The sequence below is a fragment of the Piliocolobus tephrosceles genome, chromosome 19, assembly GCF_002776525.5.
Source record: "Piliocolobus tephrosceles isolate RC106 chromosome 19, ASM277652v3, whole genome shotgun sequence".
Taxonomy (NCBI): Eukaryota; Metazoa; Chordata; class Mammalia; order Primates; family Cercopithecidae; genus Piliocolobus; species Piliocolobus tephrosceles.
Window position 1 is genome coordinate 60,679,068 of NC_045452.1, and position 26,884 is coordinate 60,705,951.

Here is a 26,884-nt window from a genome sequence, read left to right on the forward strand (position 1 = left end):
TATTCACTGAACAAATTAACACTATAGGGTATGCACATGGTCTGTTTGCTTCTATAACATTGTCAAGAGCTTATAAGACTCTTAATTTTCTTAGCTGTTCTATTCTTACCCTTTTATTCGATCTAGGCAAAAATAATTATAATCCACCTTAAGGTGTCTTTCTGCTTCATTATTCACCTAACCAGAATATATCATTCCCATTACCAAAATGGTACACAACAATTTACTCACGGAAATTTTCATTAAGAGTTAGTGAACTTACCTACCTAGAGCTGTATATTCTGTTTATTTGCCATCCCAAATATGTATTCATTTGTTTCCACTTCACATAAAGCATTTTATCTTATATGGTTAAATGTCTCAAGTATATGTTTAAAATAATTATTTTATTCTATGGGCATTCAATGACTTGACTAATCGGAACATTTTTGTAACTTCTACACTTTTCACAATAGAAAGTTCCTTCAAGACCAGCCTGGACAACAGAGTGAGACTTCATCTCTACAGAAAAAAAAAAAGGGTGGGGGAAGAAAAAATTATCTGGACATGATGGCACACACTTTTAGCCCCATATACTCAGGAGGCTGAGGTGGGAGGATTGCTTGAGCCCAGGAAGCAGAGTCGGCAAGTAAACCAAGATCATGTCACTGCACTCCACCCTGGGTGACAAAATGAGACTTTGTCTCAAAAAAAAAAAAAGAAAAAGAAGAAGAAGAAGAAGAAGAAGAAGAAGAAGAAGAAGAAGAAGAAGAAGAAGAAGAAGAAGAAAAGAAAGTTTAGTGCATAAGGTTTCTTTCGATTTTATTAATTATTTGGTAAGATGAAAATTATTAATAATATCACAGGGACTTCAATCTTATGTCTCCCCTTTAACTTTTGATCTATTTTTTTTAAAATACAGAATATTTACTCACATGTCCTAATCCTCTAACTGTGTCAAAGTTTATGTGGTTCATTAATGTATTTCAAATAGTTTAACAGAAGTAATGCAATACAAATACACCTTGTCCTTCTATTTCTGTCAGAAGTAACCACTATACTGGATTTTCTGTTTATCATTTCCAGGTAGACTTTTATCCACAGAATTGTATCACTAAACAAATGATTTTCTTTTCTACTTTAAGCTATGCAACATCACATATATCCCTCTAAACTTGTTTCTTTGTATATAATTTTGTTTTATTATTTCCAGTTTAGTACATACAACTTTAGTTCACGCACTTTAAACTTGTGTATAATATGTTATTCTATAAAAATACTACACGACACTTTTTCATTTTCCTATTGATGAACATTTAAGTTTTCCCTATATTTTGTAGGACTTAAAATTGTATTATAATTGTATTATAATAAATATCATCTACTTTGTCCCAGATTTAACTGGAAAGGGAATTTGGGGGTCAAATTGTATGGGTGCATTTAGTTTTTCTAGATGTTAACCAAATTGCTATACAACATGATTATTTGAATCTTCACTCAGACAGGCAATGAATGACACTACTAAGTATTGCTATGGCTTTTAGTTTTTGCTAATATGTCTAAGGTCAGTAATATTTTGTTTTTTATTTTAATTAGAATTCCTTAACTACTAACATAGATCACCTGTAGACATTTGTGTGCTTCTGTTTTCTTTCTTTTTTGTTTTGTTTTTCACTTTTTGTCAATGGCCTGCTACCTGTCTTTTATCCGTTAGTCAATAGAAATTCTCTTTAATTTCTGAAGCGTGTTTTTTATTTTTAAGCCGTGGCAGCTATTGTAAGGATCCTACATTCACAGGCTCTCTCATTCATCTCTGCACACTGAAGTCAGCTTCCCTGGACGTCCTACTCACGCAGAGTAACTCGAAGGGCCAGACTTGAAGTCCCAGAAGCTAACCTCTACCAATGAGCATGGCTTTCTGGCAAATAAATATTCCACTCTATTTCCCCCTAAGTGGGATAGCACTGACGCTTGTTCCCACTGTCTCACACAGGTCCCAAGCAGAATTATGTTCCAGATGCTTAGGGTGGTAACTGGCTTGATCACACCCAGTCTTCACAGGCTTTATCCCCCCTCGATCTTTTCACTTCCCAGCCGTTCTCATGGAGCTTTCCTGGACTGCCCTGAAAATAAATGTAAGTACCTCATACCCAAAATTTTGCCTCATTTCAATTCTGTTGTAGCTGAATGAAGACACAAGCAGTTAAAAAAACATTTTTAAAGAAAAAACACAAGTCTGTGGCTTAGGGTTTTACTTTTTAGATACACTTTGTTATTAAGAAAAGTCAATGTTATTATTGGCTAAATGTGTCAACGTTCTTCATGATTTTTCCTTTTATTTTTGAATCCTTTTCTAAAAATTCCTTCAATACTTCATCATTAGAAAGACATTATTCTATATTTTCTTCCAAAATTTTTCCATGCTTTCTAGATGCGCTTAATCCACCTGGAATTTATGTTTCTTCACGGTGTGAGATGAAGATCTAAAGTTCTTCATGTGGAGATGGAGAAGAAATCAATGCAGCACTATGTATTGAAGAGCCACTCTTTTCTAACCTATTATTAATGCCCTATGTTTTTGATAGATGAAGTTTCCATATGCAAATCACACTTACGGGCACTTAATTCCACTGAGACAGTTTTCTTTGCTGGGACTGATACAACTCTCTTTATATTACAGCTTTGTAACGAGTTTTGTTACCTGATAGAGCAAGTCCTGTTTTATTTTAATAACTTTTCAAAAAATTTCAAGACATATGATTTGATTTTTCACATTCATCTGTTCATTTAATTTCACTCTGTCCTTAATAAATTATTGCCTTCTTTTAAAAAGCTATTCTTTCACTCAGTTACTTGATACTAAATATAATTATTTAAAACATTATTTGAGGAGAGTTTATGATCCAAAAGTGAAAGTTTTCTTTCTGAAATTAAATGCATTATTTTGGGCTTTCAAACTGATATTTTACCCATTAGTCCATGCTATGCTTGAAGCAGACATGTGAACTCACTATCTTCTGCTTTCCTTCTATAACGGCAAAAGAAATGTAACTTAAAGCTCTATATGATGTTCTAAAAAGAGTTTGCTTCTGCATTAGCCATACAAAGAAAACACTAATTGTGCTTTCACTTTGACTTTCCAAATTTAAGAGGCACTTTTTATAGGCTCCAATTTTGTCAGAGGGTCTGGCCTATTATAATTGTCCCCTAGAATATGAATAAAAGAAACTTCTCCCAATTCCGTAAATGGTGTCTCTGATTTCATGTATATTTCAGAGCATTTAACAACAAGTAGTAAGTCACTTAGCTAAAAATATAAATATTTTCAATGACATACATTTGTTTACTCATAATTCTATTTTTTATCAGCAAAAATTCTTTTTTTTTTTTTTTTTGTTTTTTTGAGATGGAGTCTTGCTCTGTCGCCCAGGCTGGAGTGCAGTGACCGGATCTCAGCTCACTGCAACCTCCGCCTCCCGGGTTCACGCCATTCTCCCGCCTCAGCCTCCTGGGTAGCTGGGACCACAGGCGCCCGCCACCTCGCCCGGCTAATTTTTTGTATTTTTAGTAGAGACGGGGTTTCGCCGTGTTAGCCAGGATGGTCTCGATTTCCTGACCTCGTGATCCGCCCATCTCGGCCTCCCAAAGTACTGGGATTACAGGCTTGAGCCACCGTGCCCGGCCAAAAATTCTTGAATCTGAGTGCAACATGCAATTCTCCTCTTTCATAGGTAAAGAAGAAGAAAAGCAGCTACTGCTCATCTAAGCCCATTATAATATGCCACAATTTCAGTGTGTTAGGGTTTTCCAATCTAAAACTTTCTTACCTCCTGCCAGTTTTATTTACCAGAATAAAAGGCACATTGGTTTACTTCAGAATAGATTTGGTTTCATTTGGTTTTAATTTTTGTGTTTTAAAATTCCTGAACTCATCATTATTCATGGTGTGAATAATCACAATGCTACACTGTAATTTAATTATCAGAAAACAACTTTGATTTTGTCATAAAGCATATGTCTACAACTATAACTATGATTATCTTAACCTCTTCTCTTGTTCTAATTGGCGTATTTAAAGAGATAAAGTCCAGGGCAAATGAGCAATATCTTCCCCACCCAGACTATTTTCTTAGAATAGAAACATATATTTTATTCCTCTTATGACAGTTACTCCCATTCATTAATAACTGCACAAGGCCATAAAGAGTAGCCATATAATGCCTTGCTTAAGTGTACTTTCCCTTAGGTAATACTGCCTTACATTGCATAACTTCACATGGGTGACATAACAAAGTTTGCAACACTTTTGATTGTTTCCATAAGGAGTATATGTATACATATATGTACACAGAGAGAGGATATATATGTTAGGCTTTATATATATCTGCACCTTTATATATACCTTTATATATATATTAGGCTTTATATATATTAGAAGGTCTATATCAACATATAAGAGAAATGTCTTAAGAATGATCTGAGTCAGAGGGTAGAAGGTTGATCTGTTAGGAACTCCCTCTATGAATATCAAATGCATGTGCCTAGTGACTAATTTGTCTGTCATGAATTTCACATTTTTCTTAATAGTCTCCAAATGATAAAGTGTCTTTTTTGTTTACAACATGAATTTAATTTGATTCACCTTGGCAAATGGCCTGTTCAGGTAGTTAAGGTTTACGGCTCTAGGCATCTTTACCCATTTATATCTCCTTAAAGATTAACCACCCTTTTAATGATACTTAATGTATAGAGACATAATTTTGTCAAAGAGACATGCACAACTCACACTGACTGGTATGCATGTAGACAGGTAGTTGTTGCTTTACACATCTTTAAAAATTTGAGAGATTTTACTCTTCATTTGGTATAGTTATTTATATTCTCTTTCAGTTCTTAAATTAGCAAGCCTTCAAAACCAAAAATGGGTTCGAAGAGAAGCATGTCTTGTAGGCACCATTCTCTCAGCTCCTATGAAATCATGTTTGCAGCTCTCTTTGCCATATTGGTAGTGCTCTGTGCTGGATTAATTGCAGTGTCCTGGCTGACAATCAAGGAATCCCAACGAGGTAAGTCACATGGAGTTGGCTTGTGAAGGTGCTCTCAGCTGAATGTACACACTTTAATTTCAGTTATTCTGTAAGTCTATTTTATTCATTGCTAACTAAATGCATTATTTTGGGCTTTCAATCTAATATTTCAAAGTAATCTTCATGGCAAAATTTTTTTGTTGCATTCACATACTTCTCTGTAGTTCCCTTCAGAGAATATTAGGAAAATTAACTGGTATGTAATTTGAAACTTAACCCAGAATTTAAGCATGAGACTAAATAGTTTTTAAAATAAATAATATTAAATAAGTTTCTTGGCTTCTACAAATAATCAAGTAGATTTCATGGCCCCTGGTTTTGTTTTGATATAATTTAAATCATAAACATATTAATATGTTGTTGAATATATAAGCAGATAAACATGCAAACTTAACAAAAATATTGTTTATTTTTATCTTCATTCACTTCTCAGTCTAACCATTTTAATTCTACTAATATAAAAGAAGTTGGATATAAATGTAGACTTAAAAGGGTCACAAACTGAGTAGCAACTTTGATAAACAGAAAAAATATAAGAAATGATAACTCTTATTCAGAGCTAACTTTGTACCAACAGCTTGTAAAAGACCTTCAAATGTATTGTGTAGCTACAACATATGAATGGTTATTGGTATGCTTGTTTTACAGATGAGGAATCTGAGACAGAGACTAAAGGTAACTTGCTTAAGTTGACATCATTAGTGGGTAGCAGAAGTAAGATTCCAAACTAGACAATCCAGCTCTAGAATTTGTAGTCCATCTTACCACTTACTCATTTATTGGGTACATTTTTAAAAATTGGATGTATAGCAATAATCTACGTATTAGCAGTTTATTTGTTCTTAGACAATTTTTTACATTTTTAAAATGATCAACTATATATACACATATGGGCATATAAATTCTCTCTCTCTCTTTTTTTTTTTTTTTTTTTTGAGATGGAGTCTCGCTTTGTCGCCAGGCTGGAGTGCAGTGGCTCACTGCAACCTCTGCCTCCTGGGTTCAAGTGGTTCTCCTGCCTCAGCCTTGCTAGTAGCTGGGACTACAGGTACGTGCCATCACACCCAGCTAATTTTTGTATTTTTAGTAGAGGTGGGGTTTCACCTTGTTGGCCAGGATGGTCTCGGTCTCTCAACTTCAGATCTGCCCACCGCAGCCTCCCAAAGTGCTGGGATTATAGACATGAGCCACCATATCTTTCACATGTGAGTGATTTTAGTTTTACCTATTAAATTCACAATTGTTGGGTTAGCTGTTTTATTCTAGTAAACAAATAAGTTTAAATTAGAATGTAATGCACATGCCATAGTTTTATTAAATAATTTTAGTATAATTCCTGGTCTATTTAAAAACTATAGATATATACAAGGGCTGTATTTTAAAGAAAAAAAGTGTGGATATTTTATAAAATTATACAAAGTACTACCAGATAATACATATTGATTAAACTTTTAGAAAAATGGCTCTTTGGGTCTTATTTAATTGCTGTGAATAACTTGAAGGATCTATAAGCATTTGAAAGTCCATTGGAATCCCTGATGTTCAATAAATATACAAAGGTTAGTTATTTTACAAGGGAAGTAGAAAATAAATATGTATAGGTGATAATACAATTTAACAGTGAACAACTAAATATAAAAAGGGCGAGTTAATGCTTTACCATCACACCAGAGATCATAACACATACTACTATTTTTTCCTTTTTAAACTATTATTTTAGATTCAGGGGGCACATGTGCAGATTTGTTACTTGGGTATATTGCATGTGCTGAGCTTTGGGGAATGATCGATGCCATCACCCGGGTACTGAACATAGTACCCAGAAATTAGTTTGTCAACCCTTTCCCCTCTCCCACTCTCCGCTTCTGTTAGTCCCCAGTGTCTATTGTTGCCATCTTTATGTCCACGAGTTCCTGCTGTTTAGCTCCCACTTATGCTTGAGAACAGGTGGTATTTGCTTTTTCTGTTCCTGCATTAATTTGCTTAGGATAATGGCCTCTAGCTGCATCCATGTTGCTGTAAAGGACATGAGTTCATTCTTTTTTATGGCTGCATCTTATTCCACAATGTATATGTACCACATTTTCTTTATCCAATACACCGTTGATGGGCACCTAGGTTGAGTCCATGACTTTGCTATTGTAAACAGTGCTGTGATGAACATGTGAGTGCATGTGTCTCTTGGGTAGAATGACTTATTTTCTTTTGGATGTATACCCAGTAATGGGATTGCTGGGTCAAATGGTATTTCTGTTTTAAGTTGTTTGAGAAATAGCCAAACTGCTTTGCACAGTGGCTGAACTACTTTACATTTCTATCAACAGTGTGTAAGTGTTCCTGTTTCTCTGAAAGCCTTGCCAACATCTGTTGTTTTTTAACTCTTTGGTAATAGCCATTGTGACCAATATAAGATGGTATCTCATTGTGGTTTTGATTTACACTTCTCTGGTGATTAGTGCTGATGAGCATTTTAAAAAATATTTGTTGGCCACTTGTATGTCTTTTTTTGAGAAGTGCTTGTTCATGTTTTTTGCCCACTTTTTAATGGGTTTATTTGTTTATTGTTTATTCAATTATTTAAGTTCCTTTCAGATGCATAGTTTGCAAGTATTTCCTCACATTCCATAGGTTGTATATTTACTTTCCTGATAGTTTATTTTGCTGTGCAGAAGATCGTTAGTTTAATTAGGTCCCACTTGCCAATTTTTGGTTTCATTGCAACTGCTTTTGAGGATTTAGTCCTAAATTCTCTGCCAAGGATAATTTCCAGAATTATGTTTTACCTTTTTTTTCCTCTAGGACTGTTAGAGTTTGAGGTCTTAATTTAAAGCTTTAATTTATCTGGAGTTAATTTTTGTATATGGTGAAAGGTAGGGGTCCAGTTTGATTCTTCTGCATATGGCCAGCCAGATATACCAGCACTGTTTATTAACTATTTCCTCATTGTTTATTTTTGTCAACTTTGTCAAAGATTAGATGGCTGTAGGTGTGTAGCTTTACTTTACTGTGGGTTCTCTATTCTGCTCCATTGGACTATGTGTCTGTATTTGTACCACTACCATGCTGTTTTAGTTACTATAGCCTTATCGTATAGCATGAAGTTGTATAATGTGATACCTCTGACTTTGTGCTTTTTGCCTAGGATTGCTTTGACTGTTCTGGCTCTTTCATAGTTCCATATGAATTTTAGAATCATTTGTTATGATTCTATGAAAAATGAGTTTGATAGTTTAATAGGAATAGCATTGAATCTGTAGGTTGCTTTGGGCAGGATGGCTATTTTAACAACATTGATTCTTCCAATCCATTGGCATGGAAGCATTTCCATTTGTTTGTGTTATCTGATTTTTATAGCAGTGTTTTGTAGTTCTCCTTGCAGGTCTCTTTTACACCCTTGGTGAGAGATATTCCTAAGTATTTTATCTTTTGTATGACTATTGAAAATGGGATTAAATTCTTGATTTGGCTCTCAGCTTGAATGTAATTGGTGTTTAGAAATGCAACTGACATTGTACATTTTTTCTGTATCCTGACACTTTGCTGAAGTCATTTATCAGTTTCAGGAGACTTTTTGCAGAGTCTTTAGGGCTTTCAAAGCACATACGACTTTTAACATTTTTTATACTTTTTTTGACATCATTTTAGACTTTTAAAAGTTGCAAAAATTGCACAGAGTTTTCATATAACCCAGCTGCCTTGGATGTTAATATTTTGTTTATCCAGAGTACAATAGCCACAGTCAAGAAATTAACATTTCTACAATATTGTTAACTTAACCACATACTGTATTCAAATTTCACCAGTTTTTCCACTAATACCCTTTACCAGGTTAAGATCCAGTGCAGATTCCTATGTAAGATTTAGTTATTACGCTTCCTTAGTTTCCTTTAATCTGTTGTAGTTCCTCGGTCCTTCCTTGTATTCTGCATTTAAACATGCAAACTTCAATCTAAATTAGAGTCTTTAAAATACAAATGAAATAGTATAAATAATACGTTACATCAATTATGCAGTTAACGTTATTTAGACTATATGCACACATACTGCTTGAATTATTATTTCTAATTATCCTCTTAATGGGATAGTTTGGTGTGAATGTATTACATAGAGATCCTGGGTGGTGGAGTCAGTCATTTCGATGACCAAATTCCAGATCTGTTGCTTAAGACATTTACTACCTTGAGAAATTTTCTTAATCATTCTAAATACCAATTACCCTATCTCAGAAAAGAAGAAATAATGTCTTGTCACACCAGATTATTGTGAGAATTATATCTCATTATTATTATATTTACTAATGAGTTCATCACTGTGTGAGTTTCAGTTGAAGCAATTCATTTTAAACATAAATCAGTGTCCATGAAAATATGCTGATAAAGGGATTATGCAGGACTTAATGACACATTTTATTATCCATGTTTATATTTAATTTGTTAACCTTCTTTTTTTACATTTTTTTTTTTCCTAGTGAGGTTATCTATTTTCTACAGCATTCTAAATAACGTCTTCAACAAGGACAGTCACCACCTAATGGCACAAGGTCATGCATGACATTTTTATAATTATTAGAATGAAAGAAGTAGCTTCAAAGTCATGTTTCAAAGTAACCAAAACACTGAAATCTTCACAGCAATTCATATGTCAAAACCCAGTGGTGTCCCTGGATGCTAGGTGTTCAAGAAGTATCTGAAAGCAGCTACAAAACTTTTAATGGTTCACTTCTCACCATGTTTCCCTGAGTCACTTCCCATAATTGGTGGGAGTTCATCAGTCCATGTATCTTCCAACAGGAATCTCAATAACAATAATAATGAAAACTTGGAAGCTTGGAGTGTGGGTTAGACTTCAAAGAAAAGAAAAAAATATTGAAATAATGGAAAAAACTTTAGTTTCCAATCTTTTAAAACAATCAGACGGCTGGGGAAAGAAAGCAGCTGATTTTGAAACATGAGACTACAAAGAAAAAGCAAGAACCACAGAGCTAACACATCAAGCAAGAGCTTTACTTCTGTGTCTTAACAGAATGTGCATATTTTTCCTACTCATAATCCAAAATCTTAGTGTTTTTTTTTCCTTATTAATTTATCTAGGTGCAGCACTTGGACAAAGTCATGAAGCCAGAGGGACATTTAAAATAACATCCGGAGTTACATATAATCCTAACTTGCAAGACAAACTCTCAGTGGATTTCAAAGTTCTTGCTTTTGACCTTCAGCAAATGGTAGGAGACTGTCTCTTTTCAGCTGGTTTAAAATTTTATAACATAGTTTAACTAACTACTTGCCAAAAACACCATTTTCTCACTGTGAAACAACTAGAGAATAAATGTAATATACCCAAAATACTTAAATGTCTGAGCCCCATTACTATGGAGAAAATTCCCCCAATTCTAAGCAGAACATAAAGATTGCTTTGTATGAACTTTTCAACAAAAGTTAAAATCTTAAATTTAGTATACTCATTCAACATTTTACATTTTTCTAGATAGATGAGATCTTTCTATCAAGCAATCTGAAGAATGAATATAAGAACTCAAGAATTTTACAGTTCGAGTGAGTACAGCTCAAAAATGTTCTAGTGACAGAAAATTAGTGATCTTTTTGCTAATATTTGTAAAATAGCATCACTATACATAGGAAAAGAGGCATATTTAAATTTTTCAACATTTTTTGAAGATTAAGCAAAGTGGCACAGCATAAACTTTCATTTTAGTAGCAAATAATAATAACTTTTGAAAATTGATCTTATGCTAATATGTTTCTCCTGACAATAACATCTTGCAAAGACACATGGAGAGGGCTGAGGTTAAATGTATGCAGATGCAGATATAGTGTTTGATTTGCTACAAACATCTGGAAAAAGCTTGCTCGTCATTTAATAAAATAATATTGTATCACTCTGCTTCATTTATACTATAAATACAAAGAGAGAAGATACTTGTTCATTATTGTACCCAGAGGGTGTAACATTGCTTAAAATAGGTGCTCAATAAACTAATAAATCTTACATTAATAATGTAATGATGTAATTCCACACTATGAATGTTTGAATCTGTAATATATGGAAATTTTTGTAAGAGCTATTTTCTTATTTCTATTGTAAGATCTATTTTCTAGACAATTAGCTTTTGTATTTCTCACAAAGAAAATTGATCTGTGTGTTGTTGTTGCTATTGTATCATGAAGAAGAGTTTGACAATCTTGCCGACATCTCTCCGAACCTAAAGTTTTCTAAACTACAAACTACCAGTGGGCTTCTGCAGTAGAGATACAAGCCAACAGAAAAGTTAAAAAAAAATTATAAAAGAAAGAAAAATGTAAATTTATAAAATTAAGTTAAAAATGAAAAAGACAAAGGGAGAGAATTCCAAAAAAAAAAAAAAATAAAAGTTAAAGACTGATCAAGAACAGGGGTATCTGAAGAAGGGAAGGGAGCAGTCTTAACAGTAATTCACATTTAAAAACCACAGAAAGAAAGACAATATTACAGAACCTTGGGGAAAACGCAGATCCTACGACAAGCTGGCAAAAAGGAAACTCACTGGTTGAGTCTCTATTTCAGGCCAAGCCTTTGGTGACTTAAGTAATTTTTTTTTTTTAGACGGAGTCTTGCTCTGTCGCCCAGGCTGGAGTGCAGTGGCGCCATCTCGACTCACTGCAAGCTCCGCCTCCCGGGTTCCCGCCATTCTCCTGCTTCAGCCTCCAGAGTAGCTGGGACTATAGGCGCCGCCACCGCGCCCGGCTAATTTTTTGTATTTGTAGTTGAGACGGGGTTTCACCGTGTTAGCCAGGATGCTCTCAATCTCCTGACCTCATGATCCCCCCGCCTTGGCCTCCCAGAGTGCTGGAATTACAGGTGTGAGCTGCAGCGCCCGGCCGTAAAACGTATTTTCTTATTCATTCCTCACCAAATGACTGTGAGGGAGAAGCAATTATTCCGACTTAAATAAATAATGACACCAAGGCTTGGAAAAAAACTAACTTGCCTCAAATCACACAGCTAGTAGATGCTGGGGAATGTATTTGAATGAGGTTTTGTTGTACTGATTCAGCATATGCTCTCCTTCCTAATGCGAATTTTGGAGTAGCAGAACCCAAAGAATATAACAACTTCTAGGGAGGCGGGGTTTGCTTTTCACCATAGATGGGTGGACTCAAGGTGCAATGGAACAGGAAACTTCTCTTTTTCTACAGAAATAAGAAAGATGACAGTAAACCTGGAACAGGAAGGAGAACAAACGATGAAAGCCAATATGAGCATGGAGAAGCATGACTTATGCCAGTCAAACATCTAAGTAAGCTAGACTGGTGGCAATAGTCCTTAGTAACAGCTGGCCATCTTCCATAGTCCTTTACCAAGAAAGTCAGTAAGTCTTAGTTTTAGGCAGCTGGTGCACTGCAATTGAAGGTAGCCGAAAGCTCTAAGCCCACAATTTGAAATGAAAGCACAATATAGAAGCTCTATAGCTGACGACAACAGCCTCCCTATAGGTTTTCAAGACACTGCTGCCTATAAAACCTGAATATTAATTAATTTTACTTTTATTCATGTATTATTTATTATATGCCAGGCCCTTAAAATTACACATTTTTTGTGCTTTTATGCAGCTGACAGTCTAATAGAAATTATTACAATTTTCTTGTCTACATTGTCCATTGATATTTAAGGTTTATGTCTTCAATTAAATAAATCATAAGGCATCATAATAACACTAAAAAAATTCAGATATTTTACATTTTGCTCCCTAAAAATTACGTTATTTTTGAAAAAGTTAAGACACTTTAGCCCATTTTTTATAAAGAAAAATGGTAAATATATATGGACTGATGGTGCTCCTGGTATGCCAATTCACTTAGCAAACTACATTCTCAGTACTAATCAGAATATCACCACAAACTTGTCAATTGGTTCTTCTGTGTACCATTACTACCATGTACTAGTGTATGACACCTAATGCATTCCTCACTAGGGGTTTGTGGAGTTTCAGATTGTCAGCCTGTCATGAATTATTAATGTATGGTTCAGAGAGGCTAGGTTATTTTTCCAATGTCATGCTGCCATTTACTTTCTGTCTAAAACATTCATGTTGTCCTCTACTACTGATTTTTATATTTAAAAAGCACTCAAGACAGAGAGTGAAGCAGTGAAATTAAGGTTAAAGAGTCACATATTCAAGAGGAACTATCCAAGCAGTGTTTGCTGTATGTTTCTCAGTGACTACTGTCCCTCCGGGTGCCTTATTGTGTTCATTTGCCAAATTGCCGTAGACCTTTGTCCACGCAAGCCCTGTGTTTGCACCTTTAGTTTTCCTTGTTCTCCACTCTGATTTTTAACCCTGTGTAGGTTAAAGTGCTCGCTAACTTTATGGGAAAACTGATGGGAGAATCTATACTCAGACTAGGGTAAATAGTACCTAAGTTTACAATCTTTTCATTCTCTTATTTTTTTCCTTTTTAATGGTTATGCACGTGTTATTCTTCTATGAATTAACAATGCTAGTTGAAAAATACTAGCGCATAGAAAAATACTCAGAAAGTCGACTGGAATGAGTTAAACAAATGGAGAAATAACCTTTATAAGAAGCCGTCACTGGATTTAAAGGTGTACGGGTCTATCCAGAAGTCTGTAAGGGACTTATCTATCATTTAGATTGTAATACTGTTAGAATTTAGTAGCAATGTGTTATTTTTTTCATAATGACCTCGTTGTTTAGCAAAAACTGGAGGCAAGTTGGAAATGAGTTAGAGAGTCTACAGTATCTCTGTACACTTTATATGGTTCATAGATGCATCAAAAATAACATAAGTGTGTGTGTGAGAGAGAGAGAGAGAAAGAGAGACAGAGAGAGAGAGAGAGAAAGAGAGAGAGGGAGAGAATGCTATACATGAAGGTTTAAACACCTGTTTGGTTAGAATGAAAATGATCATTATTTACTTTTTCTTTACCTCCTTCCAAAAAATGACAAATTGTTGTGGTTTGTTTCATTGGAGACTTTTAAAATCAGTTCTTCAAATGTGACGTGATAGAAACTAAGTTACCTTGTACTTTCTGTAATCTTCAGAAAGCAGAATTTTCCTTATCTTCCAAAAATAATCTTTATTCAGGGTTAATATCCCTAAAATTCTATGAGAGATATAGCATCCTTTGAAATACAACATGAATTGGTAAGTTAAAATCCTCTTATAGTGGAATAAAGATAATGACAAAAAATATAAAATATTGCTCTGTGCTTTGCACAAGGGGAGAGTAGAATCACTAAAAAGAGTACTTTAAAAAATAGGCAAAACATATATTAAAGAGATACTGGAAAACTGAAGCCAATATTTTTATCCTGTCAACACAGAGTTAAATAAATATTCAGGTAATCATCCATTCATTTGCTCGCTTATTTATTTAACACACATGTAGGGCTTACTTAGAAACAGACATTTAACTAGGTTCTGAGAATACAGATATTAAGAGAAAGGCATTTATTAAAGAGCTCACTCAACCACCATCATTAAGACATTCTAATTTGTATTGGTATGTTTAGAACTGGTTTTCTCTCTCTCTGTTTTGATAGGCTATTTGGTTTTTAATTGCCTACTTACAAAGGGCACCTCTGGGTTAAGTGACTAATATATAACAGTCATTAATAATAAATTAGGCATGATAAGCTGTGATGATGAAGGTATCAAATCTCTGCTATGAGAAATGTAAAATATTGTTGGGGAGATACAACAGAGTCAAGAGATTTTTACTAACGTTATTAGGCATTACATGGCAGGTTGTATATACAGTTTGTGTGATAGTGCAAGAAAATTTTTTTTATTTTCTGATGTAGTCCAGCCTTTGCTTGACTGCTTTGGGCTGGAATGCTCACAGACTAAAGGAAATTCATTCTAGTCCAACAAAAGAAAGAGATTCCTACTGCTTAAATTTAATTTTCTTATTTACTATAACTAACAAAAATTAGTAATCGTTTTTCAATACTGCTGTGGACATCCTACAAACAGCCTATTGAATAATCATGATTTTTACTATATTTTGTTTATTGCTTTATAACTATAGGTACTAGAATATACTTTGTTATTATCACCAAATTATTTCTTTCTTTTATTTTCACCCATTGATCCTGCTTGTAGTAAGTAGATTTTTACAGAATAAATGTCTCTCCATCTTCATATCTCAGTCTTTTAACACCTAAAGACCTTTTCTAGTTCTATCATCCTAAATGCAAGGGTACTTCACGGCTCTGTCATCAAAACACACTCTGGCCTTCTGTTTCTCCTCCCCCACTCAACACAGCCTTCTGCTTCAGTCCTGCCACATCATCTGTACATCCTCGAAACTATCCTGTTTTCTCTCTTTTATCTATATTTTCATTACTGGCTGATAAGGCTCTGAGTCCCCACTCAAATCTCATCTCAAGTTGTAACCCCCTTGTGTTGAAAGAGGAAGGACCTGGTGGGAGGTGATTGGAATGGGGGCAGTTTCTCCCATGCTGTTCTCATGATAGTGGATGAGTTCTCATGAAATCTGATGGTTTTATAAGTGGCAGTTTCCCCCACTCTCTCTCTTTCCTGCCACCTTGTGAAGAAAGTACTTGCTGCTTCTTCACTTTCTGCCTTGATTTTAAGTTTCCTGAAGCCTCCCCAGTCATGCAGAACTGGGAGTCAATCATATTTCTTTCCTTTATAAATTACCCAGTTTTGAGTAGTATCTTTACAGCAGTGTGAAAAAAGACTAACTGGTACCAGGAATGGGGCACTGCTATAAAGATAACCAAAAATGTGGAAGTGACATTGGAACTGGGTAACAGGCAGAGGTTGGAATAGTTTGGAGAACTCAGAAGAAGACAGGAAGGAGTCTTCCCAGAGATTTGTTGAATGAATTTGACCAAACTGCTAAGAGTGATATGGGTGATGAAGTCCAGGTTGAGGTGATCTCAGATGGAGATCAGGAATTTATTGGGAAATGGACGAAAAGTTATTCTTACTATCCTTCAACAAACAGATTGGCAGCATTTTGCCCCTGCCTTAGATATCTGTGGAATTTTGAACCTGAGAGGGATGATTTAGGGTATCTGGTGGGAGAAATTTCTAAACAGCAAAACTTTCAAGAGGTGACAGAGTACAAAAGTTTGGAAATTGAAGCCAGCTGCAGAAATTTGCATAAGTAATGAGGAGTCAAATGTTATTCACCAAGACAATGGGGAACATGTCTCCATGGCACGTCAGAGTTCTTCATAGCAGGACCTCCCATCACAGGCCTGGAGGCCTAGGAGGAAAAAATGGTTTGTGTGTGAGGCCCAGGAACCCACTGCTGTGTACAGACTTGGGGCTTGGTGCACTGCGTCCCAGCCACTCCAGCTCCAGTCATGGCTAAAAGGGGCCAATGTACAGCTCAGGCCATTGCTTAAGAGGGTGCAAACTCCACACTTTGGTGACTTCCACATGGGCCAGCAGGTACACAGCAGTTAAGAATCGAAGTTTGGGAACCTCTACCTAGGTTTCAGAGGGTGTATGGAAACATCTGGATATCTAGGCAGAAGTCTGCTGCAGGGGCAGAACCCTCATGGAGAACTTCTGCTAGAGCAGTGCAGAAGGAAAATGTGTGGCTAGAGCCCCCACACAGAGTCCCCACTGGGCTGACTCTGGAGAAGACAGTCACCATCCTCCAGACCACAGAATGGTAGATCCACTGACAGCTTGCACTGTGTGCCTGGAAAAACTGAAGACACTCAATGCCAGCTGTGAAAGCAGCCTGTGGGGGTTGGGGAGCTGTACCCTTCAAAGCCCCTGGGGTGGAGCTGCCCAAGACCATTGGAGCCCAACCCTTGCATTAGCATGCCCTGGATGTGAGACATGGAGTCAAAGGAGATTATTTTGGAGCTTTAAGATTTAATGACTGCCCTGCTGGATTTCGGATTTGAATGGGGCCTGTAGCCCCTTTGTTTTGTCCAACTTTTTTTTCCATTTGGAATGGTAGCATTTATCCAGTGCTTGTAACCCCTTTGTATCTTGGAAGTAACCAATTTGTTTTTGATTTTACATACCCATAGGCAGAAGGGCCTTGTCTTGTCTCAGATGAGACTTTGGACGTTGGACTTTTTAGTTAATGCTGAAATGAGTTAAAACTTTGAGGGACTGTTGGGAAGGCATGATTGTGTTCTGAAATGTGAGGAGATGAGATTTGGGAGGGGCCTGAAGCAGAATGATATGGTTTGGCTCTGTGTCCCCACTCAAATCTCATCTCCAGTTATAACCCCCACATGTTGAGAGAGGGACCTGGTGTGAGGTGATTGGATTGTGAAGTCAGTTTCCCACATGCTGTTCTCATGACAGTGAGTGAGTTCTTATGAGATCTGATGGTTTCATAAGGGCTTCTTCCCCCTTCACACTCTCTTCTCTTCTACCAAGTGAAGAAGGCCCTTGCTTCCCCTTAGCCTTCTACCCTGATTGTAAGTTTCTGAGGCCTCCCCAGCCATGTGGAACTGTAAGTCAATTAAACCTCTTTCTTTTACAAACTACCCAGTTTCAGGTATTTCTTTATAGCAGTGTACAAATTGATTAATACACTGGCACTCTCATTTTTCTCCTTATTTTTGCATCCATTCTTACGTTCCATCCTTACAACCCATCAAGAACTAGTCCATGTCACCTTTCCAGGGACACTTAACTGACACTCTAGTCTGGGTTAGGTGCTTCTTCCCTCTGCTCATTTAGCACCATGTATGTACATTTAAAGTACAATTCTCACACTATCACATAATTGCTGATTTATCTATCTCCTTACTAGACTAGGAGCTCTCTTAGGGCAGAGAATTTGTCTTTGATACCTGTATTTTCAGAACCTAACTAATGCCCACCACAGCATATGTATTATATAAAGTCCTAGCAAATGAATGAAAAATTATTTAACAACTGTTATTAACATAATGAATATTATGTTAGAGGTTAGCATCTTTTCATTTAATCTTCATCCTATGGCTATAAAAATAATTATACAGTTATCATGGCTTTAACTTTTTATTACAAGAAATAAACTAACTTGAGAATTCTTAAATAGTTCTCCAAAAGCACAGGCATGTTACTGTGTGAAAGAATCCCTTGACTTGAAAGGGTGGGTCATGGAAAGTTTTGTGAAAAACGTGGGACAGTGTCTGAAAAGCATAGATAGGGACTACTTGAGTGGAGAAGTAAAGGAAAGGTATTTTGGATAATAATTGTAGTATGTTGAGGATATCATAGAGTTGGCATTGAGGGCCACTAAGAAGATGTTGAGACATCATGAATGTGCTGAATATAAACCTACAAGTATGACAGTGAACTCATGCCATAGGGGACTGGTAGAAGATTGGAGAAACACAGTGAGCCTGACTTTATAGAAAGGTTAGTCTCACATCTCAGATAAGGAACAATTGAATCGAAGATCCTAAGGACAAAATAATTGGTATATGATCATCACAAAAGTTCTGACATCAGGAACAGAATCCTTAGTTTTAGTGACCAAAAAGAGGTAGGAAAGTCAAATCAAAGGTAAAAGAGATTATGCTTAGAAAAACAATGGCATAAGGTCAAATGAAGGTTACTTAATGGTGAGAAGAAACCTCAGGTCCTTCCCATCTCCTGTTGGAACAAAATTTGATGAATATAGAGTTTTTTATATATAGGCCTGGTAGGCTATGAAAATCTCAGAATTTTTCTTTGATATTTAGTAAATAATTTTTTATTTCTCTAGATGGAAAAATCACTATATTTAAAAGTGTAAATTATTTGAGTTTAGGAATTGTTTCTTTCCCCTGCTTTTTTTTTTTTTTGAGGCGGAGTCTTGCTCTGTCGCCCTGACTGGAGTGCAGTGGCCGGATCTCAGCTCACTGCAATCTCCGCCTCCGGGGTTTACGCCATTCTCCTGCCTCAGCCTCCTGAGTAGCTGGGACTACAGGCGCCCGCCACCTCGCCCGGCTAGTTTTTGTATTTTTAGTAGAGACGGGGTTTCACCGTGTTAGCCAGGATGGTCTCGATGTCCTGACCTCGTGATCCGCCCGTCTCGGCCTCCCAAAGTGCTGGGATTACAGGCTTGAGCCACCGCGCCCGGCCTCTTTCCCCTGCTTTATAGCTACCAAGGGGACCAGTACAGTGACCAAACTTTGATAAATATTTTATAATGACTCTCAAATAATGTACTTCATCAGTGAAGTAGTTTCTATGAAACTGTTTCATAGAAATAGTTTCCCCTGGCGGTAGCTGCACTACTATTAAATCAGAAGTGAATTTTTAGTCTTATCAAATAAAGACACATTGAAAGCTTTGTCTTTTTATGCAAAAAAGTTTAATGTCCCTCCCTCTCTCCCTTCCTTCCTTCCTTTTCTTCCTTCCATCTTTCCTTCCTTTCTTCTTTCCTTCCTACTTCTTTCCTTCCCTCCCTGCCTCCCTCCCCCTTTCTTTCTTTTTCCTTCCTTCCTTCCTTCCTTCCTTCCTTCCTTCCTTTCTCTTTCTCTTTCTTTCTTTCTTTTTTCTTTCTTTTCTTTCCTTCCTTATCTATCTATAACATTTTTTACTCCATTGCATATTTCTGACGTGTTAATCCCAGTAGCTGCCCCTACGCCCATCTGCTGTCTTCATTCCTACCTACAGTACATAGTCCCTTCCCTCTCTTTCCGGATGGATAATCTCTTATAGCTTCTTTCATTGGTCCAATATCAGAACTAAAAGGAGAAACATGGACATGCAGGAAAGGTTAATTATGTTAACTTTTTCAAAATGCTAATAAAAATGTGTACTTGGTCTTTATTTGGTGAGTGTTACACTACACAGACAAGTTTTATTTTTTGTTGGTTCACTTTAAGCTATTTGTCTGCTTGGAGGTGAATGAAACAAATTTCTCATTTCTGGTTTTGTGGAGGACTGAGTTTGCAGAGCTGCAGTAAAGCATCAATTCAGATTTATTTCCAAAAGTCTTTAACCTCCTTTAAGGAGAGGTATTCTAGGTGCCTGCCTCTCTTGATTGGGCTCTGCCTAGTGAAATCCACACAGAAAGCACAGTGTCCATTGCAGAGTTTATCAGAATAGTTTTGCTAATTGAACCCTTTATGTTTACATGTCTACAACATGCTGGATAACTTCATTTGCATTAGGTTGTGAAAATTTGATGAATATAGACTTTTATATATAGGCCTGGTGGGCTACCAAAATTCCAACTTTTTCTTTGATATTTAGTAAGTCATCTTTTATTTCTCTCGGTGACAAAATCACCACATTTGAAACTGTAAATTATTTGAGCTTAGGGACTGTTTCTTTCCCCACCTTTATACCTACCTAGGAGGCCAGTACCGTGCCCAAACCTTGACAAATATTTTATAATGACTGTCAAATAATGTACTTCATCAGTGCAGAGATACTTCCCTCTGGTGGTAGCTGAGCTGCTATTAAATCAGAAGTGAGTTTTTGAAAAGTGCAATGCAAAGGAATTTCATGAAAACGTCTGTTAGATAAATTACATGTTGTTATTTTGGGAGACCTAGAAGAGGAGATAGAAAAAGGAATTGAGCGGCAGGAGAGAGAGTAACGATGAAACATTCAAGATTACTTGACCTTAAATAATCACCTACAAATAGATGTATTCCACTCATAGGAAAAAGTAGCAGACTCATTATTCACTTTACAAATTATTTTCATTTAAAAATCCAATTGATAAAATCGAAAACGGAAATAACTGAGGTCTCACCTAACCACACTCACATCAACTGTATATATATAAATCTCTTAAAATACCTATTTACATTTTTGTTATAGATTTTAATTAAACTCACACCATGTGTGTGTATATGATCAAATTCTAGCACTCAGAATACTAGAGTCAGTCATTGAACTATTTTCTCTTACTTTCACAATATTTAATAGCAACCTCTGCCACTTACTAACTTGTATGATTGTGCTGTGTGTGTGTGTGTGTGTGTATGTGTAGCTACTCTTTAGGGTAAGCAAATGGTTTGGTCTATTTGGGGAATACTTTCAATCATTCTGCTTTGTGGAATGTGCTTTCACTCAGAACATTTAGCATTTGATTCTTCTAATACATAGCTGTTTATCCTTTGTGGCAACATGCAGTTTCTTTTGCCTTTTGAGCACAGATAAGCCACAAAGTTAGGAAAGGAAAGACTTCTGTTTACTCAGCAACCCTAAAGTTTACCAGTATCATTAAGGAAAATATGAGATAAGTAATATTTTGCTCTACTACACTCAACCTTTCTGTACAATAGTAGGATTTATCTGCCTTCGCGAAAAACTGTTATTTTACTAGTACTAGTACTTTGAAATGAAAACGATCATTTTTTTAACCTAAAGGAAGAATTCTCATTCATTACTAAACAACTAAACAGCTTCAGCTTTCTTATGAGGTGAATCACAAATGATTATTATGACTTTTAAAATTTCTCCTCTATCTCTCTCATCTCAACATTTCCACTAAATAAGAAAATAAACTTTAAAGGCTACAACTTTATGTGGATATAGGATATGCAACTCCTATCCTTGCAAAGCATAAATTATTAAATGTAATGCATAATTCACAACTAAGAGAACACACCTTTCAAAGAAAAATGTTTTATGCCTGAGGATGAACTAATCCAGTTACTTTCAACTCAGTGAAGCAAAATTCCAGATTTGTATTTTCTTTGCCCAAAATACCTTACCTCTTTTACTCCATAACTCACATAAAATGAAAGCAAGTGTTTCAGTCAAATTAAACCTGTGAAATTACATAGAAATAAAACAGATTTAATCAGAAATTAAGTTTTCTAGTCTGCAGCCAAAGATAACATGAAGATGGGGGATTAGAGAGAGAGAATAATTAATATTGTTCACTCTCACTTCATTTTAACCAATTCAATCCTGTCCATTTGACTATCTTGGAAAGTGAGGTTGATTAGGAAGACATAATGTAAAAAAGAAAAAGGAGTAGGAGGAAAAGAAGAAGGACAAAGAGGAGGAGGAAAAAACGCAATACTCTAACTTTTGAAAGTATTTTAAGAATAGATATCTTTCCCTTCTCCCCAAAAATATCCAACCAGCTATTTTTTTCATCTATTTGTATATAGAGTTCTACTAACTATGCAACAGAATAAAATCCTGGACATGCCTTTAGGGTAAATGTGCTGTAGCCTCTTTCCTGCTGACAAATAGTTCAGAATAGAGTTGATAAAAGTGTTGTTGAGCATCTGGGGATGGGAATTATATAAAAACACATTAGGGAAACAGATTCTCTAGGTTTCTTTTCTATCTCTGACACTGATAAGCTGTATAACCCTAGACAAAGTTACCTACATTACTCTAAGCATCAGTGTCCTCATTGCTAGAATGAAAATATTGGCCAATATCACGTTCAAAAATAGAGTAATCACCTTCTGTTCATATAAATATGGGATAGGGGCTGACAGTTGTATGTTTGTTAGAATTTTCAAAATTTCCATTAACAGAATGCATGACAAAAAGTGCCTTAAAAATAAGTGTTTATTGGCCAGGCATGGTGGCTCACGCCTGTAATCCTGGCACTTTGGGAGGCCAAGGCAGGTGGATCACGAGGTCAGATCGAGACCATCCTGGCCAACATGGTGAAACCCCGTCTCTATTAAAAATACAAAAAATTAGCTGGGCATGGTGATGGGCACCTGTAGTCCCAGCTACTTGGGAGGCTGAGGCAGGAGAATCACTTGAACCTGGGAGGCAGAGGTTGTAGTGAACCGAGATCATGCCACTGCACTCCGACCTGGCCACAGAGAGAGACTCTGTGTCAAAAAGAAAAAAATTTTTGTTATCTGACATCACAAGAAATCTAGAGGTTTTAAAGGAGGTTAATTCATTAGTACAATAACAATGACAATGACATAGTCAGGGCTTTGGGTACTTTCCTTCTTCTACTACACTATCTTTGGCTTATCAACCGTGGCCTGACTCATGGTCTCAAGGTAGATGTGGCAGTTTCGGCAAATTATGTTGACCTAATAATGTTCAACCAACGAAGGGTAGTAATCTACTATGAGCTCTTCTTTCATTAGATATAAAAAAGTTTTCCAGAAGTTTCTGTAAGTCTTCCCTTCAGATTCTGTTGACCAGGGCCAGGTCATACACCCATGAATAAAACCATGTTTGGTATAAAGAATGGTTAAAGAAGATGTCACCTTTCCTAAGAAAATGGAGGCTCATTCTCCAGTAAAATTAGGGGTTAGCCAGCCACGACGTGTGGAAGAGTAGATGAAGGTAGTGTCTGTGACAAAATGTATCATTACCAAGGACAACACTGATTTCATGTATGGGTAAGTTTGGGAAACCCTGAACTAAACAGTTACTAGGGAACCTTCTCATCTACAAGATTTGGTTACTATATTTTAGGCAAATGATTAGAAAGTTGCACCTTCTAACATTTTAAATAATTTATTTAATACATGTGAATTATAAAAATATTACATCTTGTTCATTTTAAAAATGAAAGACCAACTACCTGGAAATGAATCACTGTGAAACTGAATAGTGCCATGGACACAAAGAAGGATTATACTCCCCCTAGTGGAGATGCTGATCTACTGTGATCTTTCAGGAATATTCTGGTTCTATATCCAGGCAGGGAAGAAAAAATAACATTTATTGTAGGCTCTATCAGGATAGATAGAAGGACAGATAAATAAAGAACTCTACTGAACTTGAGAAAATCCTTCAAGAAGCTCATAAACTTACATATATCACCGAATATATAACTCCCATGATTCAAAACCAGCAAACATATCATGCAAAATTTAGTTTTCCCTAGTCTATCTCTTAAGGAACCAAGTATACCCTGAGTGCTCAGAGTTTACTGAGGGGTATAGAATAAACATCAGAGCTATAGTTTGTATCCTAAGTGGTCATACCCTAAAATGACACTATATGACAAACAGAAATGTAAGCAGGAGTGCAAAAATCTCCCAAGAATCCCTATTCACCAAAACTTTATTCATTTTTCTCTTTCTTTACACTGAAAAAAGTTACCTTTTAAAGTGCATAGTACAGAGCAGGGGACAAAATAAAGGGGGAAGATGATTAGGGCTATATGGCTGAATTCTAATGCTATGTTGGGAAATCATGTAGGCTAGATCATCCCAACTCATGGAACTGAGATTGAATTTCTTGTGAGTCCCTAATACACCCAGATGTCCTTGTTTTATTTCTATCCCTTGAAATCAGGGCACAGTTTGATATTTTATGTTAAGCAAAATAGAGAAGAAGAAGCAGATATAGATTAGTTGCCATAAGCTTGCTACCAGGCCTTTCAAAACTATGTAGAAAAATTGTCTTTGAAACCAGTGAAACTACTTTAGATTTCCCCCAACTTAGAAATTATCCATGAAAAACTACAAATCCATACCCTTCTTTTCTCCAAACAGTAAAATCAGAGTAAGTGCCAAGAGACCACGTGATTTTAACACAAGGGTCTCAGGAACATCCTGGCCTGGGGATGAGTGCTTGAACGTGGAACTCAAAAAACTCAGATTTCAATTTTGCATCTACTTTGGAGTTTCTCTTCTCAAAAAAGCACTTAGTCTTTTGGCCATTTTTTCTTTCCCTAATGAAATAAAGATAATATTTGAAGTAGCCTGTCTTATACACGAATAATGAGAATTAGCAAAATGATAACTATAGAGAATTTCAAAGACATTTAACATGAATTGAACACAAATCAGTTGAAGATGGTTGACTTTTTCCTCTTATATCATCTTTTGCTTTGCAGAAATGGCAGCATTATAGTCACATTTGACCTTTTCTTTGCCCAGTGGTTGTCAGATGAAAATGTAAAAGAAGAACTGATTCAAGGCGTTGAAGCAAATAAATCCAGCCAACTGGCCACTTTCCATATTGATTTGAACAGCGTTGATATCCTAGGTATCTTTGAACATTATTTGATTTCTTTGAATCATTAAACTATGAAATTTAAATTCTAGCAATATACCAGGGAGGAAATGCAATCATGCTTAACCTTAGGAACATCTCTTATTGCCTGAGGTGACACATTTACATGAGAAAAGTAAAATCTGAAGAAACCATATTTGAAGAAACTTAACAATGAGAAAATGTTTATAAAATATCAAATACCAAGGAGATTCTGAAAGTGTTGGCATGCATAGAAGTTTGTGGGTCTTATGCATTCTTTGCACTGGTCAAGCACGCCTTAACTTCAGGAACTCTGTCTAGACGTTGTTAGATTGTAAAATCTGGTGGCAAGTTCCAATCTCTAATTGATAAGCTAAAAAAAGAAGAAAAAAGTAGAGTCAATGGGTTTCATCCTTTCCAATTACTTATTTATAAAAATTAAATATTTATTTTAAAATGATAAATAATTTTAACGTAAGAATAAACCAAAAAAGAATATGGAACATCAAAAATAACAAAAAATATGTTTATAAATGCTTAGATTGTTCCAAATTTTCCATTCTAACTATCCTTCTTTCAATTCAATTCAACAAACACGGTGTCCTTATTGAGTACTGTTGAGAACAGTAGTAATTTGCCAAGGTCATCCAGATTCAATCCCTTACCCATAAACCTTGGGACCAAATACATTTTAGAATTCAGAAATTTTTGGATGTTAGAAAGCTAGCCAATACATAAATAGCTACACTAAGGGGAATAAAGAGAAACTCTGAATAGCCTAACTATTCAATGAGTTCAACTAGTTTTGCTACAAAATGAGATCAGTCAGTATATTTGCCTCTAAATCAAATACAAAAAAAAAAAATGCAGGATTTTTGTTTCTTTAATTTGTAATAGTAGGTATGAGATTGTGGATCTCTAGGTGCTTCTCTTCAGAGCATTGTTTCATCAAGCATAGTTTTGTTTTTCACTGAGTCTCCTGCAACATCCTGCAGCTCCTGTTCAGCAAGAAGATAAATTCTTAGTCCTTCCTCTACCAATGGTTTGGACCCATGTCACAGCTGTTTGAGCAGAGACTGTCTATTTTGAATCTTTGATTCAGATGAGCTGAAAACTACTACTGGCTATTATTAGCTAGAACAGGTGGTTTACCTAGCAACATTTTTGCTCTCCACATTAATCCTCTTATGTGATGTCATTACTATCCCCAAATCAGGGAGAAGACCAAAACACAGATACTTTTGGTAAACGGCCTTTTTCACACAGTCATTTAGACTTAGGCATTCTGACCTCTGTGGTCTGATCCTGATGTCTGTGCTCTTAACCTTTATACTAGTTTGTTTGTAATGTTTTTATCTTTGAACAATTTTAATCGATTGTTTTCATGGTCATTTTTCTTTTTTGGCATGGAAAAATAAATATTTTCATTTTTTATTTTTTAACTTTAAGTTCAGGGTACATGTACAGGCTTGTTATATAGGTAAACTTGTGTCATGGGAGTTTCTTGTACAGATTATTTTATCACCCAGTTATTAAGCCTAGTACCCATTAGTTATTTCTCCTCATTCTCTGCCTTCTCCCACCCCCCATCCCAATAGGCCCCAAAGTTGTCATTTTCCTATCTCTATTTGAAAGTGCATTGGTTTCTGATAGCCTGTTCTGGCAAGCGAATTGGCAAATATGCTGAAACTTATTTTCATGATTTCCTATATTTGGATCATCTGAGGAAATAGTTTGTGATTTTTAAAATTATATGTTTATTCAATGAAACCATATCCTTTGAGTTAATGTAGAATTAGTATCACAAGCATAATAAACTGTATTACAACATCAGCCCAAGAATATTCTCAACAAGTAGAAGTTACATTTAATTTGTTGAATTGTGTTAAAACACATTTATAAACATGGTACCGAGCTTAATTATAGGTATTTCAG

At 35.8% G+C, this 26,884-nt stretch overlaps 1 protein-coding gene across 1 annotated transcript in view; it reads left to right on the plus strand.

Moving 5' to 3' along the window:
• Positions 1-4,743: 4,743 nt before the first annotated feature.
• The window catches only part of TMPRSS15 (transmembrane serine protease 15), a 135,759-nt gene continuing 113,618 nt past the window's right edge, over positions 4,744-26,884 (plus strand). Inside the window, exons 1-4 of the mRNA XM_023227525.2 lie at positions 4,744-5,045; positions 10,157-10,287; positions 10,551-10,618; positions 24,810-24,961. Of these exons, the coding sequence (XP_023083293.1) occupies positions 4,901-5,045; positions 10,157-10,287; positions 10,551-10,618; positions 24,810-24,961 (496 nt within the window). The 5' untranslated portion in view covers positions 4,744-4,900. The remainder of the gene's footprint in view (positions 5,046-10,156; positions 10,288-10,550; positions 10,619-24,809; positions 24,962-26,884) is intronic.